We start from the raw sequence: 17,042 nt of genomic DNA on the forward strand, positions 1-17,042 counted from the left end.
CAAGCAGCTCACCTTATGGCTAACTTGATGAAAATAAGGCCACAAATGTTTTTGCTTGCTGTTTTTGCTTTTATATAAAGTTCCCTAGGTTCTCACTAAAAATTGCAATGAGTTCTTGGCCTTGTCAGATAAGAGAGATGTTTCATAAAGGGTGTAACTCAGGTCAGGTCCCATTTAAGGACAGCAAAACCCAGATCTAGTTTTTATTACTCACTGAGTAGAAAAACTTGTAGATAATGTAAAATTTTGATAAAATCAAATTGTTTTGTTGTTAAAGTAATATTCTCTGCATATGTATCTTACAGTTCCAGTAAATATAATCAAATTCTGATATCTTAGTCTTGAGCAGGACTGCAGGGCAACATTAGAGTTTATTTACATGCCAAAATAGCTGACTTTATTTACATGCCAAAAAGTGTGTATAGGTTCAACATGAAGAAAAATAGATATCTACAGGTTCTACCCTTGTCCTGAATGTCAGCAGGTTCATTTTTTCTTATTCTTTTTAAGTAATAATGAATCTGCACCTGTGCCTTCATTAACTTCAATTTATTTAAATTTTTATGTATACACACACACATGCCTATGGCACAGTTTCTGTGAGTAACTTCCTTATGCAAGTTAAATATGAAAAAATATATAATTTATGTGAATAAATATTGTTACATGTTTTAATATGCATAGGGTATAATTAGTGTGTATATATATATATATAAAATATCTGAAATTCCATGCAGATAGTGTATGGCAAGAGATAAAGATGATTAATAATGTTGATTAAGACATTACTCTTAAGAAGTACTATCGCCTATCAGGTTTGTCAATCTTACTCCCTCTTAATTTTATTTTTGGGGGTCTGAACAGAATAAAATTTTAAGGGTTACTTTATTATCTGAGAACAGGTAGTGGAATTGCAAGCAAGTGGAATTGCTTGAAATGACAGTCTTTTAAGCACAGATAATTCTGATGGCTTCCAAAGATACCAGGACCTGTTAGGCTGCCATAGTAGTAGATGCTTGAAAAACATGAATAAATACTCTATGGGCTTCTCTTACCAACGTTTTATAAAATCCTCTGTACTAATTATTATATCTTTATTCAATGCATATTTGGGTAATGTGGGTGTAAGTGTAGGTGAGCTGCTCTGTAGCAGTGCTGCAATTCTAAGGGAACTTCTGTTCCAGATAAAGCCTGGGAGATGCTTGAAAGTGCTCATAGTGTGACAGCATTTCTTGTTCAGGTTTTAGAAGTACTGTTAAGACAAGAGGTTATATGTTCTCACACTGACAGACTACTTAGAAGAAATCTCACAGGACTGTTGAAATTGTTGCTTTAGGAATCCTAGAGGATGTTGGATGCTTGATTTTGTTAGAATCAAGGCATTAGTTCAGTCTCTGAGATTCTTTGAAGTTTTGTTTTTTTTCATTCAGTTGTGTTCAGTAGCTTTGAATGAAATTCATCAATGAGCATTTATAGAAGACCTGTTTCTGTAAAAGAGCTGTCCTGTACCAACAGATCCAGACACAGCCTGACATACTGTTTCTTCTAATTTGGTCTATGTCATTAGATTTCTGTATAATCTTGCAAGTTTCATATTCAGTATGTTTTAACCTTGTTTTAAAGGAAAAATTCAGCATTTGAAGAACAGGTACATGACAGGGTCAGAGGTGAAAAGGTGAGTCAGCAAGTCAGTCTTGTAGCACAACACAGCCAGGACATTGCTTCAGAAACATGTGTTTATTGGAATCAAAGGAAAGAGGTTATATAAGCCAGATTGGCAGAATGCTTGACACAACAACTGGCAAAAATTATGTTAAAAAAAAAGTATGTTGGCAAAAATGATGCTGTAGTGTTTATTTGGGACTTCTGAGCAGGTGGTCAGGCTGGATGACGTCCTGAGGTCCTTTAGGAGCCAGATTGTGTGACTGTGTGCACATACAGATGTGTATAAACACACACAGTGATGGTGCAAGGTTGAATAAGAGAGGAGGAGAGATTTCCTGCAGGCCCCAGGCTGTGTGCTGAGCTGGGCTGCTGGAATGGTGCCCTTGGAAGGGGTGCAGGGAGGGCTTGTGGTGTCACGCTCGTGCTGCTGCTTTAGTCCCAGCGGCACGGGGATGTGCCTGTGCTTGTCAGACTTGCTGCTGCTTTTGTCTGGGCTTAGGGAGGGGAAAGAGCAAGGCATTCCCTGCCTGATTTGTCCACTTGTAGGTATTATCTTTGGAGAGGTGATGATGGAGTCCATGTAGTGTCTATTGTGTTGTTACCATCTGCTGCCCAACAGACATGGCTTCCCATGGAAACCAGTATATATTTTAAAAAAAGAATACTGGTTATTCATGCAGGCATGTTTCAAAGCTTTTTTCCATTTCAGTGATAAATCTGTGAAAAAACAAGGAGTAGCAATGGGTGATTTTGCTCAGTAGCGTAAATAGTGTTAAAAATCGTAATTTCTACCATATTAGAAGTTTAGCTGGCAGCTGTGTTGCAGAAATTTACTGCTATTTATTGTATGTGTACACCCATATACACTTCTATTTATATAAAATATATCTCCATCCTTTTCTATACATTTGTTTACAGAGCAGTCTTTTAAAGTTCTGTTTTGTTTTCGTTAGTTACAGGAAAACATTCCTGTAGGAACAGTAGGCTTAAAGACAAGGAAATTAAGAATGGTAAAAGCAAATCTGTTTCAAAATGCAGTCTTTGTTCTCAGGCCATGTTTTAAGTTGTGTAGTGTTACAAGTTTGAAGTCTTTCCAAAGGACATTATCTCAATATTAGCTGTAGCTGGTCGGAAATATTTGTCCTTATCCTGGAGTGTCCTACAGTCCCTTGTCAGCCTCGGTGAGTAACAGAAGCTGTAAAGCTGACTTTGCTTGCTGTGAGAGGATTTTCTGAGAATAGAAAGATGTGACTGTTTCCTCAAGTAGTCCTGCACAGTTTGTTCTCCTCTGATGCCCCTCTGTTCCACCTCCTCCTCCCAGGGATTTGTACATGGAGTTCTGCAGCGCTGGGAAGTCCAGCCATGACTGATCTCCCTGTACTCCAGCACTCACACATAATGGCATCAGGAGTTGCTGGAAGATAAAATAGCCTTTAAAGCTCTGATTCACCTGAAGTAGCTTGGGGGAGGGAATTTGTAGGCCTGGTTTGTTCTGTTGATGGTGGTTAAGTAGGTGTATAGGATGGAGTGATGTGCTTTTCTACTGAGGAGCCCAGAGGAGTTTTCTGCTTAAGGTTTCTCCCCCAGCAAAATCCAAGTGTTGCCCTTTGAGGTGGTCAGACATTTATGAAGGGCTGGATTAGCTGAGCATGTCTGTTATTAAATTGCTTTTCTTTTATCTGACTGGAAGTGCTTAGCAGGTTTAATTTCAAATTAGTATGAATGACTCCTGAAATCCCAGATTCCAAGTATGTCTTAAATTGAAGCTAGGTCTTGTGAAGATGAGTATTTAAGCATCAATAAAAAGTTTTTCCAGTCATCTCTCTTGTTTCTTGGAAGTGTGTGTCTTTGTTTATTGTAAATTGAGAGCTATCAGTTGATTATTCCATGTTGTAACTAATGCAGTTGAGAAATTATTCCTGTCTAGAGGACAGTTTGGCATCTTACCTGGCAGCAGGGAAAGGCTGGGTGGCAGTTGCTGCTGCTTTTGCCAGGCCTGTCCCTACAATCATTTTTTAGAGCACACCTGAAAATAGATTTTAAATGCAGATATTTTTAAAATTTTTTTTTTTACTCTTAGCGATGAAATGATGGCAGGACTGGTGCAGCAGTGCACAGCAATGTGTCTGTCTTTGGACAGTCTCAAGATTTACTTCTCTTCTGTCACCATTTTAACTAAAAGCTTTATGAGCACCTGAAGGCTTCAGTCATTTTCTTTCCCAGTATAGCAGAATTAGTTCCTCCAGGTTTCAGACCAAATAGGTTCTTCTTTTTTTTTTTTTATTTGCTTTGATTGTGTATTTGTTCATCTTTTAGGTCTTTCACTGTCTCTATCAACAGAAGAAAATACAATTTTTTTGTTTAACTATTTCTAAGAATTGTTTTTAATGGGGTAGAATAGCAATGAGCTCATTATAGACAAAAGGGAAATTCCTCATTCCACAGTTGTAATGTGCTGCTCAGGAGCAGAAGTGTGTCTTGTCTTTTTGCAAAATCTTACCTCCCCAGATCAGTATGAATCTGCTGTCCTAATTCATGTTCCCTCCTCTTGTGATAACAGAAATAACAGCTTGGTATATATGAGCAGTGAACTGATTCAGCTGAAAATAAACCTGGAAAATCAAATGGTTAACTCTTAGCTAAATCTGTTTCCAGATCCATTTCACCATATTGTGGAATATATTCTGGTTCTGGTCAAAGGGAAGAAGCAGCAGTAAGGGCTCAGATGTAAGAAAATGGCACTGTCCATTTTGGACTAGCTTAAAGTATTGATGCATTTTTTTCCCCAGTAAAATTTTTCTCAGGAATTTGCAAGAACACCAATGTAAAGTTATTTTCTGGAGTTTCATGTTGATACTTGAGTATTTGGTTTAGGTTAAATATCTGCTTTTGCCAAACCTGCCACTTCTTTGGTGGTTCTGACTTTTGGAATGTGAGAGAGGTGCAGCAGAGCAAAGCATTTCTTCCATACTTTCAACATTTCTTACTGAATTAGAGGGCTTTTTTCAGGCAGGGATGTTTCTTTATTCAACACTGATTTGTGCAGTCAGTTGCCCAGTTCTGATAGCAGTAAGGTGTTTAATTCTGTTGTTCTGCAAAGCATGGGCTGTTCTGTTCTTTTGGTGTGTCTGTCTGACCTCTTCAAAACATTTCTCTGTAAACTTTTGTACTCTGATCTCAAGTTCTGTGTTGTTAAACTGTGAGTGTGTCATTAATGTCCTTCAAAAGCCAGTGCTCTGATGTTGGGATATACAAAGTTCTCTAAGCTGCATGGCGTGCTTTATCTTGAAGGGAAAATGAGAATTTGCTTCCTTTTTGTTGCCCTCCCAACTACTTATCTACTAAGAAATTAACTTACTTGTCTAGTAAAAAATCTACAGGACTACTAAGAGATTTAAAATATTTTTATAATAACCAGTGTGGTGATTTTAAGAGTAGTTATTCAGCAGAGATTCCAAACCAGCAGTGTCCTCAGCAGTGCCCTGCTCCCCTCTCTAAGGCACATGTGGTGATACCTGACAGTTCTGAGCAGTGCCACAGGTCCAGCACTCCATGACAGCTTCTCATTCCTTGCTGAGCTCCTCTGTCCTTTTGGCTCATCTTTCTGTCAGCCCTTTTAACTGCCCCAAAGACACCTGGTCTCACCTGATCTCAGACTCTGGCAGTTGTGCCATCCTCTCCTGGGCACCCCTCACTGTGTTCCATGACAGGGAGCTGTGCCTGCCCCAGGCTCCTGGCCAGGTGGGAAGCCCATGATGGTGGTGGTGGTCCTGTGCCAGAAATTGCATTCCCCAGCCTTCTGAATTCCTGCACAGACAGGATTAATGTTAAGAACAGCTCTGTTCTTTAAAGGGTGGTTATGTGAGGAAGTGAAATGAGGTTTGTACCTGACTCCCTCCCTGGTAAGGCTCACTTACCTTTGACAGAATTGCATAATGTATGTTCTGTAACTAATAGCTGAATTGGGAGTTAGTGTGTAGGAAATAAATTAACCTGATGCAACCCTTGTGGTGATGATGAATCTGGATGGTGTGCTTCTTGGGGAGTAATGAGGGCTAATAACTTGGAAGTAAATTAAGCAACTCATGTGTCTTTTTTCCCTTTTTTTTCCTATTTCTAGAACCACAGAGCAGACCCAGAAGAACTCTTCACAAAATTGGAACGCATTGGGAAGGGCTCCTTTGGTGAGGTCTTCAAAGGAATTGATAACCGGACACAGCAAGTGGTTGCCATAAAAATCATAGACCTTGAGGAAGCAGAAGATGAAATAGAAGATATACAGCAAGAGATAACTGTTTTAAGTCAGTGTGATAGTCCTTATGTAACAAAATACTATGGATCATATTTAAAGGTAATGTATAATATTGCACAGAAAATGCTGCTATGAAAATCATCTAAAATTAAGGAAGACTTATCATGCCAACTTGGCATTTTTAGTAGGTTTTTATTTTTCTTTGAACTGAGTTTTTCACTTCATTTTTCTCTTTTTGCTGTTTTTTTGCTGTCTTCAGGCCTGGGATTTGCACAAAATGGCTAAAGAATGAACAGAGTTGATAAAGGATTCTTTTTGCCATTGCTTTTGGGCCTTGGTTTTCTCTCCTCCCTCCACAATCCCTAGCACAGTTTTGTGGCCTTTCTGAGCAAAAGAAATACACCTTCATAGTTACAGAAGCAAAAGCTGTTCCTGTGTGGAAAGAAACCCTGCATCATGTAAAATGTGTTGGCAGTCATGCAGCTTAGCAGGCCTGAGACAAAGTAACACTGACATCAGCAGTTATGTAACCACTGTGTGAAATATTATCTAAGGCATAATTTAACAAACAAGCAAAATAAAACCTACAGAAAACCAAAATGTTGAGTAAAACTTTTCACCTTAAGTACTGCTTAAATGTTTTGCACTGCTGACATATTTTAAGTGATTTTGTAAAAAATCCCTGAAAACATTTAATGAAAGCTAAAGTTGTAGTGATAGTTCAAAGTATATTAAGTATCTGGGAGGGGTTATTTGCTTGTGTTTGTTTTTTTGTTGGTTTTGGTTTGTTTGCTTCACTTTGGGAGGTTTTTCTGGTTCTGTTTTTTGGTGCTTGGTCTCCCTCTCAGCATTTCTGCTTTCTTAAGGTGTAGTGGGGTTTTGTACATTTTAGAGGCAGATTTCTGATAAGCATTCTCTGTCTCACACTTGTATTTGAAGAATTTTAGTAATATTCTTTGTAGATTTTGCCTTTTTCCATTTAAATTGCAAAAGTATTCAATCTTTTATATTTTAATACTAAATGGGCAAGTTATTTTTCCAATATTTCCAGTATATTTAGTATACTCCAAATACTTACTTTTCATTTTGGCTAATGGAAGACAGCTGTAGTGGCTTTGCTGTTTACTGTGAGTTGTTCACACCTGAGTAAACATACAAATTGCCATTGATAACCCATTTTTGCTTCTATTTATTGGGCTCAATTGGTGGGATTTTTGTCGTGTTTGTGAATAGGTAATAAATGTCTGAGAAGTGAGATTTACTTTCTACCATCACAGCATATTAGAACAAGCAGGTTCATCTCAAGATAACTTTGAGTTCGTCTAGTAAGGTTCCCCTGGAGCAGTGTACAAATGGTGCTGCAGATCCAGACATGATCAGTCTTTTTTACAGTCCTTTATTTTCTGTGATGAGCTAAGTCCTAAATTCTATTCTCCTGCATATCCATCATTTCAGCTTTGTGCTGTAAAAGCCCAGTTGTTTGCCCTGAAGTACAAAACAGGTCAAAGTAAGTCATGGAAAGTGTTCTTACTTGTCAGTGGTTTTGCTTGGAAAAGTGTTTTGTGAAATCTCAGAACTGAACAGTGATTTCAGCAGCTATGAATGGAGGAATTAAACTTTGATTGGGTGGGGATTTATTTTGTTTGTTCTTTGTTTTCTCAGAGGTGGGGGGTGGAAAAAGCTTTATAAGTTATGGATTGGATAGGGAAAGAAAATAGTCTTATCATTATTTTCAGCAATATAGGTATGGAAAGTAAAGTCTAGCTATTCTGTCAGTGCTATTCAGCTATTAAATTCTGCTTAGGTTTTTTTTTTTTATTTAAAAAAATTCTTGGCAAATGTAGGATCATGTTAATGCAGCAGTACTCTCCTAACCACTCTGTGAGTTCTTTCCATTTCTGTTCTAAATGGATACATTCTGAAAGATTAATGCTGATCTCTTGTTTACTTTTCACACTTGGAAAGTTTTGGGGGAAGGAAAATTTCTATGCATGGAGTTTGGGGAGGTGTTTGTGGACTTTGGTTACTTTCTCATTCCTTTAAGAAATTCCTCTTGGAAAAAAAACCCAACAAAACAACAACAAAAAAAGTAAAAAATTGTTCACAGGAATGTTTTGCATCCCAGAGTAGCATGAGAGGTAGTTCTGCTGCTTGCTATTCCCCACATAAAGTGAATAAAACATCCACAAATAAATTAATACCTGTAATTCTGTAATTAAAAATAAATAAAGCAACTTTTTAAGTAGTATCTTCTATCTAAATTGTTCTTAGACTAGGTTGCTGGTTCAAGATCTTTCAGCTTGAGATTCCTGAGGGGAAAGAGGGTATTGGCTTTGTTCAGTGTGCAAAGAATCTTTTATTCTGCCTTTTCATTTTAGTAATAGCAGCTTTTTGAGAGTATCTCTTTAAAACAATGAAATGGGTACAGTTGTTGTATACAAAGACTGTATAATTAAAGGTTAAAGGATACTGAGGTTAAATTCTGAAAAATAAGATGTCTTATTTCTTACAAAGCCGGGTCCTAGACTGCAGAGATCAGATGCAGTTTGAGTGGATATAAGTAGTGTGAAATTCACATTCATAATGGTCCCATATGTTTATTCCTGGATACTTCAATTTATATATAAAGATCACTGAAAAATTCCTAGAAATAATTTTTTAAGATAATGGTTAAAAAGAGCATAAAGTAAATAGAAGATATTTCAAAATTGAAGATAGGTTATTTTTTCTTTTGCATCTTTATTTACAGGCCAACAAAATGGTTGACCCAGTGTGCTGTGTTTCAGATCATGCTTTATGAACTAGAAATAGTTTACTAAAGTGTTCTAGTAAACTAGAAATAGTTTACTAAATCATACATGTAGCTCTCTCTGAAGCTGTAGAAATGCCATTAGAAGTGTTTGTAGTTTTACACTGTTCAAAGAGCCTTAGTATTTTCCTGACTAAATACCAAGGCAAACCCTCAGTGCAAAAGCATTCAGGTTGCCTACAGCACTTGCTGATGTTTCTCTAGTTCAGTAATGTAGATCTGTCTTAAATCTTTAAATTTTATAGTTTCTACTTTGAAGAAATCACCCCTGAGATCATGTGTTGGATTCAGTTTTATCATGTAAGCCACAGTTCATCCAGCTGAACTGTAATGGAACATCTTCTGTTGTAACTTACTCTTTTTTAACCAATTCTAACTAAACTTCGAGTAAGCAGATTGTTCTTGTCATCATTTTGTAATTTTTGAGTTTTCCCTCCAGCAAGATAGTTGATAACTAAAAGTTGTTACAACTAAAGCATGGAAGAAGAGATGTAATTGTGAGGGGGTTCTAATTGCAAGCATTTCAGATTAGAGGTTTTTTTTTTTGTTCCAATGATAAGGTCTGTTCTACATATTCTGTATCTTGACAGTTTCTTTGCACTTCAGGATGCAGAGGCAACCCAGTCCCAGGGAGCCTGGGGCTTGCCAGCTGCATGCAGGTTCTCCCAGATGAAAGGCAGAAAGGAAGAGTGTCTTTATTTCAATTACTTGACTTAGAGTGTCTTTATTTCACTTACTTGACTTACTGACTTGTGACATTCTGCAGCCTAGCTGTTCATTAGCTACAGCTTGTATATCCCACCTGTAAATGTGATTTTAAAACTATGGACAGTCCTTTAATAGTTTCCCTAGCAGTGCAGTGTTACTTGTCTGTTATCAGGTATTTTAGTCTTGAAAAACCTTATCATTGGTACAAGATGGCAAGGTCAGCTTCCTTGAGGTTCTTGTGATGAAGTTGATGTCAGTTATTGTGACACAAAAAGGTACAAAAGCCCCATATCATGGTAGTGTGGGACATCTTGAGGTTCAAATGGGAATTTCCCATTGAATTAACCTTAAAGCTTTTCTAAATTTTCCTAAATTTTCCTTGAGTGTCTGGCAAGATCAGTAGTTTTATAAACATACTGGTAGGTGATGTACAAGCATATATACAGTCAGAGAATGCACCTCAATAAACACATTTGTGTACAATACTAAAATGTTTTACCTTTATATCATGGCTTCACTAATGTGGGTAGAATCATATGAGCTTCAGCTGTATTGCAGCTTTTGTGGTTGTAAGATAATGTAAGTCCTGATGGAGGTATTTGTAGCTATTTCATATTTGTAGAAGGTCAGGATCTAAATTTGTCTCCTCATCCCCTATTGCACTTGGATTGCAATTAACATCTCCATTAATAAACCATTGGGTGTGGAGGGTCCCCTTGATAAGTTAGGTTAGATAGCTGAAATGAGTGTTTTCCTCCAGCTTAATGGCTTGTCAAAATGCATTACTCCCCTACCAGTTCAGGCAAGAAAAAGATTAAAAGTATTAAAAGTTACCATAGTTCTGGCATGTTCTGGTTGCACAAATTTGGAAAATGCACTTGATGAAGTGCTTCAGCTGGACTTTCCAGCAGTACCATAGAGATAAATCTCTTGATGACTGGAATTCCATGACTCTTTTCCTTATTTGTGCCATTTAGACCAAGGTTTTCAGTCTCTAGCTTTGTAACTATTACAGCCACCTGAGCTTGCTCTTTTCTTTTGCAATTGAAACAACCCTGAAGTTATTCTCCATTTTTCAGATTTAAATATGGAGAAATCCTACAGTGACATCCAGAGACTTCCATCAGAATTGTGCAGCACTTTGTGCAGCAAAGCTTTGAGACAATCTAAAGATTCTGGTTGTTCTGCCCTGTCTGTTTATACTTGGCTGACAGAAAATAGCCAGGAAAAGGTTGTTCATGCCTGGCTAGAAAATGCCCACACCCGAGTGCAGTGGATAGCAGCAATTTCTCTGAGACATTGTTTGAGAAACAGAACTTACTCATTTTCACCCTGTACTGTTTTCAAGTAATGGTCAAATTCTCCAAACATGTCTGGTAACCACAATGTTTGCCTTGAACAGGAGTTCCTTGCAGGTCTTCTGAGCTGACAAAGTTGGGCTTTATAAAAACTGCTAAAATTAGCCAGCCCTTCCCTGCTGAGATCATAATATTGGAATAGACTCTCATAAATGGTGTGGTTTTTAAATTTAGTATAAATCTAATAGAGCACACTTTGTTAGGATGATTGGATGTGGTGCTTTCAGAAACTGCACCTTTATTTGCTTGCTGAGTTTCCTTTAGATTTCCATCCCTGGGCAGGCCATAGGGTGGGAAAGTATACAATGGAGAATGCAAGAGGCTTTAAAGAGTGCTCCTGCCCTAAGCTTGTGCTCTGTAATGAGAAACTAGCACTGGTAAATATTTGCTGGAAACTTACACAGTGTGTGTGGTACTTCACCAGCTATGGTTCAGTTGAATATTTTAATAGCTGGGTTTTATTTTAAATAAATATATTTATTCACGAAATTTTCTCGACTAGTACCACATAGATTCATATTTGAGTTTTGTTTTTTGAGGGGTCTCTAGCAAGAAGTAGTCTGTAGATTTGCTCAGTGCTTCCAGTTTTGTTTCTATGAACCAGCCACCTTTTGCAGTGACAAGCCAAGGACAAAGTCAGTACCTAGAAATCAGTGTTAGAATAATTTGTCAGTTCTAGAGGATGAGACCTCTCCACGGAGGAAGTGCAGAAACACATATTCTCAAAGTCCTCAGAACAATTATTTGTATTTAATTAAAACTTAAACCACTGCCTAATCACTTTTTTCCCTCTAAGTTCTGTTCCTTTAAGTGAAATAATTTTAGACACTGTTCAGCAGAAGTGATGGTGTTTTTTCATTACTTTTTAAATACAGAAGTCAAACTTATTAATTAATACATTGTCGTGGTTTGACCGGAAATGGGACATCTGGGATATTTTGTTTTGCTGTGATTACCAATGGGTAATTGGAATTTAAGATGGGCACTTAGTTTGACCAGTGGGACATTTGGATCCGCCTCTTGAGACTACGAACTCAAGGGGTTAAAAGCAGGGCTCTTGGCCTTCGGAGCCCTCTTGGGATTTCCGGCGTGAAGAAGTCTCTCCCCCGGCCCAGTTGCTGGCTGGGCTGGGGGAGGGGAGAGCCACGTGGGCCATCTACGGTAGGCCCGGGTTCGGAGGAAGGGTGGCAGACCCTTGAGCGACCAGTTTATTCCCCCCCCCCCCAGAGAATGCAGCCCGTGCTCGAACTGTATATCTTGAAACTTGATATCATGTGCCGGCAGGCAGCACGGCTGGGAGGAGAAAGGGGGGGGGGGGCAGCGGGCAGTCCGGCCGCCTGGGAGACCTTTTAACCCTTTGGGGAATGAAGGCTTCGCAGAACATTGCCTTTCCTGGGAAAGGGACAGGAGTGGAAGATGAAGGAAGAAAATTAGGCCAGTAAGGAGGGTCTGGCAAAGGGAGAAGAGAGATGTTGAAGGAATGGAGGAAGATGGAGTGGCAGTTTTTGCTGGACTCTTTTTTGTTGTATTTCCATGGACTGTTTCCTGGTGAGGCAGAGGCTGTATTGCAGGGGGAAGCGGAGGCTCGGCGTCAAGAGAGTTTGGTTTTGAGACCCCTCGGCCCCAGGGGGTATAGAAGACATGGGGGGGACAGAGGTCCCAGGATTGTGACTGTACTCTGCTTGGAACGAGACGAGGCATTCTTAAAAGGCCCTGAAGGCAGGCCCCTGCCCCATCCCATGCCAGGTGGTGAGAGCACCTCGGCATGGAAAGGAGATGTCACGAGGTAGCAAGATACCGGGCGGATTGCTGATTGTGACAAGAAGTCCGTGGCACAAGGAAGGACTCCGTCTATCCCTTATGAGCTGAAGATTTGATTTTTTTTTTCCAAAGGGTGGTGCCAGACCGAGTGTGGATAATTTTTTGGGAAATGTAAATGTGTTTGGGAATTTGGTGGGAGGAGGATAAGGAAGTGTTTCTGTGTAGTTCTCATTCTCCTTGTTTTTTTCCCTGTGTGTGTGTAGGTTAGTAATTGTGTGTGTAGTTTAGTAATTGTGTGTGTAGTTTAGTTAATAAACTTCTCTTTATGTTTAAGTTGGAGCCTGCTTTGCTTATTTCCTGGCCACATCTCACAGCAGATATCAGGTAAAAGGTATATTTATGGGGGCCTTGGCTTTGCCAGGCCTTAAACCATAACATACATTAGACTTCACAGGAGGTGTGTGATCATTCTACAAGAAGTAATTGCATACAATTAGGTGATTAACAGCTCTCTATTTACCTTTTCCTAAGAGTGTGCTAGTAGTTTGTTGAAATATATATATAATTTTTTTATGGCAGCCTTGGACTTTTGACAACTCATGCCTTCCTTTACAGGGCACAAAACTATGGATAATAATGGAATACTTGGGTGGAGGGTCAGCTTTGGATCTTGTAAGTATATGATTTTTTTTTTTTTTTGCATTATAAATATCAGTGAACTTTATTTCATTGTGGTTTTATATCACTTTATAAAAATAAGTATCTGGAGGCAGCTGATACTACATCACTGCTATGTGGTAATGGTCTAAAAAGTGTGAATTTGAATGGTAGTCCTGTCACATTGAATTGTGTTAATTTTTCTCTATTGCTCTTTGGCTGTAAGCATTAGGAAGCATCCATTTGTTTTCAGTTCTCAGGGTTTTTTTTTTTAGTTTGAGAAGTCCTTTTCTTGCTGTATGTTTGATGGAGGTTTGGGATCCTCTGTCCATCACTTCCCACCTCCTCCAAGTAGAATTCATTACAGTTCAGTAAAAAATGTTTCCTTTAGGTTTGGATCTTGGGAATGAATGAGGAGTGTGTCCACAGACAGTTAATTTGAACTGGTTAAAAGATGTTGGGTTTTCCATGTTCAGGTATTTTCAGTTAAGCATGAAAGTGCCTTTTAGTTCAGATAGTGTGGCATTCATGGAGGGTGTAGGCTGGAGAGTGCACAAGCACAGTCTGCTGAGTGTGTGTGGTTTCCCCCTGGTTTCAGGGCAGCTCTGCCTCAGCTGCAGTGCTACAGACCCACCCTTTCCTGTGAGATTATATAGCTCAGTCTTTGTGTGATTCTGAAGGGAAAATACCATGTCTTCACTATTACAGAATGGTAATAATTATGTTTTCACTAACAGGAGTCCTGTCTGTGAGAGTTGAAGTATGTGCTTGACTTCACAAATCTATTTAAACTTCTTTATCAAATTACATCACATTAACTCATCAAAAGCACAGTAATTAGGTGTAGCTTGTGGTAGTTTGTAGCTCTAGAACTTGGCCCTTTTGAGGAAGGGGCTGTGAGATAATCTCAACTGTTTTGAGTAATTGATTGTGTTCTGTGGAGTGTCAGAAACAGGGAAATAGCTATTACTAGTGCCAATTTAAATTACTGAACCTGTAGAGGAATAGAATTTTAAAAGAATAAAATTTCAGTTTTGCCTCGCTTTGCTTTACCATAATTTCATGGTGTTCACTGTTTTGGTGCTGTGGTGTTGGTATTTTTTTGATTGCTCTCTTTAATTTTTTTTTGTTTTATTTGCATAGCTTTTTAATGTGCAATGTTTACACTTAATACATTAGCAGCTTTATAGTAGTATGTTATGTTCTTGATACAAAACCAAGCATGGAATAAAAAATACTGGGACAAGTGAAAACTGCATCATTAAATTTAAAACCCACAATCAACAGATAAATCTATTTTGAAATGAACTGGTTTTCTTAATTTACTTAATCTAAATTGCAAAATTCAGTTTGCTGCTTGTAGGGAAATACAAATTTGTGGAAAGTTAGTTGTTGCTTTTCTTATGCTTTGCATGCTGAGGGGAGCACAGTGTGTATTTGAGGAGTAAGAGCATTTTCAGTGTATTGGCAGTAGAGATGTGAAGGTGATCATTCCAGTGGCACCTATTTCAATTAGAATACTGACATATTGCATTGAATATTGCATTAATTTGGTTAGTTCTTTAATTTTGAAAAATGTTTCAGGTTTAAGATTTAATTTAATCAAAGCAAGGCAAAAATTAGATACAAGACTAAAATGATTTTAATGTGTCTTTTTTCCAAAGCTGCGTGCTGGCCCATTTGATGAGTTCCAGATTGCTACTATGCTAAAGGAAATCTTGAAAGGTCTTGACTACCTACACTCAGAGAAGAAAATTCACAGGGATATAAAAGGTGTGCAACATTTCAAATGTTACTTTGTTAAAGCCTTTAAAAACCATAAAACAGTATTCTAATTAGTTATTTTGTTATTTCCCCTTGGCAGCTGCCAATGTCTTGTTATCAGAACAAGGTGATGTTAAGCTTGCTGATTTTGGAGTTGCTGGGCAGCTAACAGACACACAAATTAAGAGAAATACCTTTGTTGGAACCCCATTTTGGATGGCCCCTGAAGTTATTCAGCAGTCAGCATACGATTCAAAAGTAAGTAAAACTTTTTTTTTTTTTTTGTATCTGGTTATCCAACAGCATTTGTTTTGATTTTTTTTGCTTTTAGCTCTATCACTATGGGGAGGAAAAAAAGTAAATTTGAAATTACAGGTTTCAAATAATAAAAGTAGGATTGAATTGATTTTATGCAGTAGTTACCTGTGATTGTACTCAGGTACAAAGTCACCAAATAAAATGGTGATGTCATGTCTCTTTCAGAGCAACTCCCTGAATGTGGGGTGGTTGGTTGGTTTGGTTTCAGTTCAATGTTTTGCATTTAATTCAAACAGTAATAAAATACTCCCAAGGTAAAATGCCACCAGAACATGGCAGTTCATTTAAAGGCAAGATGGTGGACTCTCTACTCCAAAAGGCTGGAAAGTAAACTAGAAATTGATACATTTTAGTATTTCCAGAAATTTGTAAGCCCCATCTCTTCTTTAAAATAATTTTGCTCCAATACACAATTGTTGGTTATGGTATTTCAGTAATAAGCAGTGAGTTAGTTTAATTCTTTGCTATAAAGTACAGCTATTTTAGGTCTTGTGAGCAAAAAGGAATATTGGAGAGATGCAAATTGTAATCCTTGTTTACTCTATGGGCAGTTTTGGTTTATGGTTCTGGGCCCAGTGTAGTCATCTACTGCCAAACACTTTTTTAATGAGAAACACCTTTAGTGATCTAAGTAGCTATTGGAGCTCATCTGAAAAGATGCAAGTAATAATATATTTCACTTGGGTAAAGAAATCAAAATCAGAAAAAAATTTAGAATACTAATATTTTATATATTATATCAAAATATCATACTGTGTATTGATACAAAGGCAGAATTTGTTTATAATGATGCTTTTAGCTAAAATAAATAGTACTTAATTATTCTGCTGTGACTTACACTGTGACCTTGGTGTTTCAAGTCTAGCTAGTTGTCAATAATTCTCCAGCTAAATTCATCAAGCAGTCTGTTAGGAAAGAGATTAAGTGATCTCCTGCTGGATTTGATTCAGCTTTCTGCCTTGTTCATTTAGAGTGAGCTGTCAAACAAGGTTGGATACCTAAACAAACTGAATTAGACATAGGAAATTTGTGACAATTTGTCATTAACATATGGAAGATATCAAATCAATATCTCTGAAGCTTTTTCAAAAATGTGTAAATTTAGGTGTCCATTTAACTTGCTGGCAGTGTTAAAACACCAACTGCAACAAAAATGATGATCTGTGATGTTTGTCATTAAACCCTGATTAAGTCAGCCAGGCCTTTGTGTGTCAGGTGTTCCTGAAGTGTTACGAGGGAATGTTTGTATTGTCTACTTAGGCCAACATTAATTTTATAATATAGATGCATTATCTGTGAAGATGTCAGTTATTGAATACTTAGTCCTGACAGCCCATAATTTTGTACTAACAGTCCCTTTTCCCTCTCTCAGGCTGACATTTGGTCGCTGGGCATCACTGCAATTGAACTGGCCAAGGGGGAGCCTCCCAACTCGGATATGCATCCAATGAGAGTTCTGTTCCTCATTCCGAAAAACAATCCTCCCACTTTATTAGGAGACTTCAGTAAACCTTTTAAAGAATTCATTGATGCATGTCTGAATAAGGACCCAACATTTGTGAGTAGATAAATGTGTGTGCATGTGTGTGTAGATGTTTCAGTTTTGTTTTCTGCTCTCCTGTGCTTGTGAAGTATTTTGCTGGCATTGTGCATCTTCAGTGATGGATGAAATAATTTTAGTGACTATACTTTGCACTGTGAATTTTAGTGGTGCTTCTCTGTCTCTATCCTAGTTTGTTTTGTTTAAAAT

The 17,042-nt window shown here is 37.9% G+C and overlaps 1 protein-coding gene across 1 annotated transcript in view; it reads left to right on the forward strand.

The window, feature by feature from the left end:
- Window positions 1–17,042, forward strand: part of STK26 (serine/threonine kinase 26) — a 29,564-nt gene that overhangs the window by 9,534 nt on the left and 2,988 nt on the right. Inside the window, exons 3-7 of the mRNA XM_054289919.1 lie at window positions 5,786–6,016; window positions 13,169–13,225; window positions 14,875–14,983; window positions 15,075–15,232; window positions 16,665–16,850. Coding sequence (XP_054145894.1) covers window positions 5,786–6,016; window positions 13,169–13,225; window positions 14,875–14,983; window positions 15,075–15,232; window positions 16,665–16,850 — 741 coding nt within the window. The remainder of the gene's footprint in view (window positions 1–5,785; window positions 6,017–13,168; window positions 13,226–14,874; window positions 14,984–15,074; window positions 15,233–16,664; window positions 16,851–17,042) is intronic.

The sequence above is a fragment of the Melozone crissalis genome, unplaced genomic scaffold (assembly GCF_028551555.1).
Source record: "Melozone crissalis strain CALT ecotype California unplaced genomic scaffold, PUWL_Pcris_2 ptg000068l_1, whole genome shotgun sequence".
NCBI classification, from domain to species: domain Eukaryota; kingdom Metazoa; phylum Chordata; class Aves; order Passeriformes; family Passerellidae; genus Melozone; species Melozone crissalis.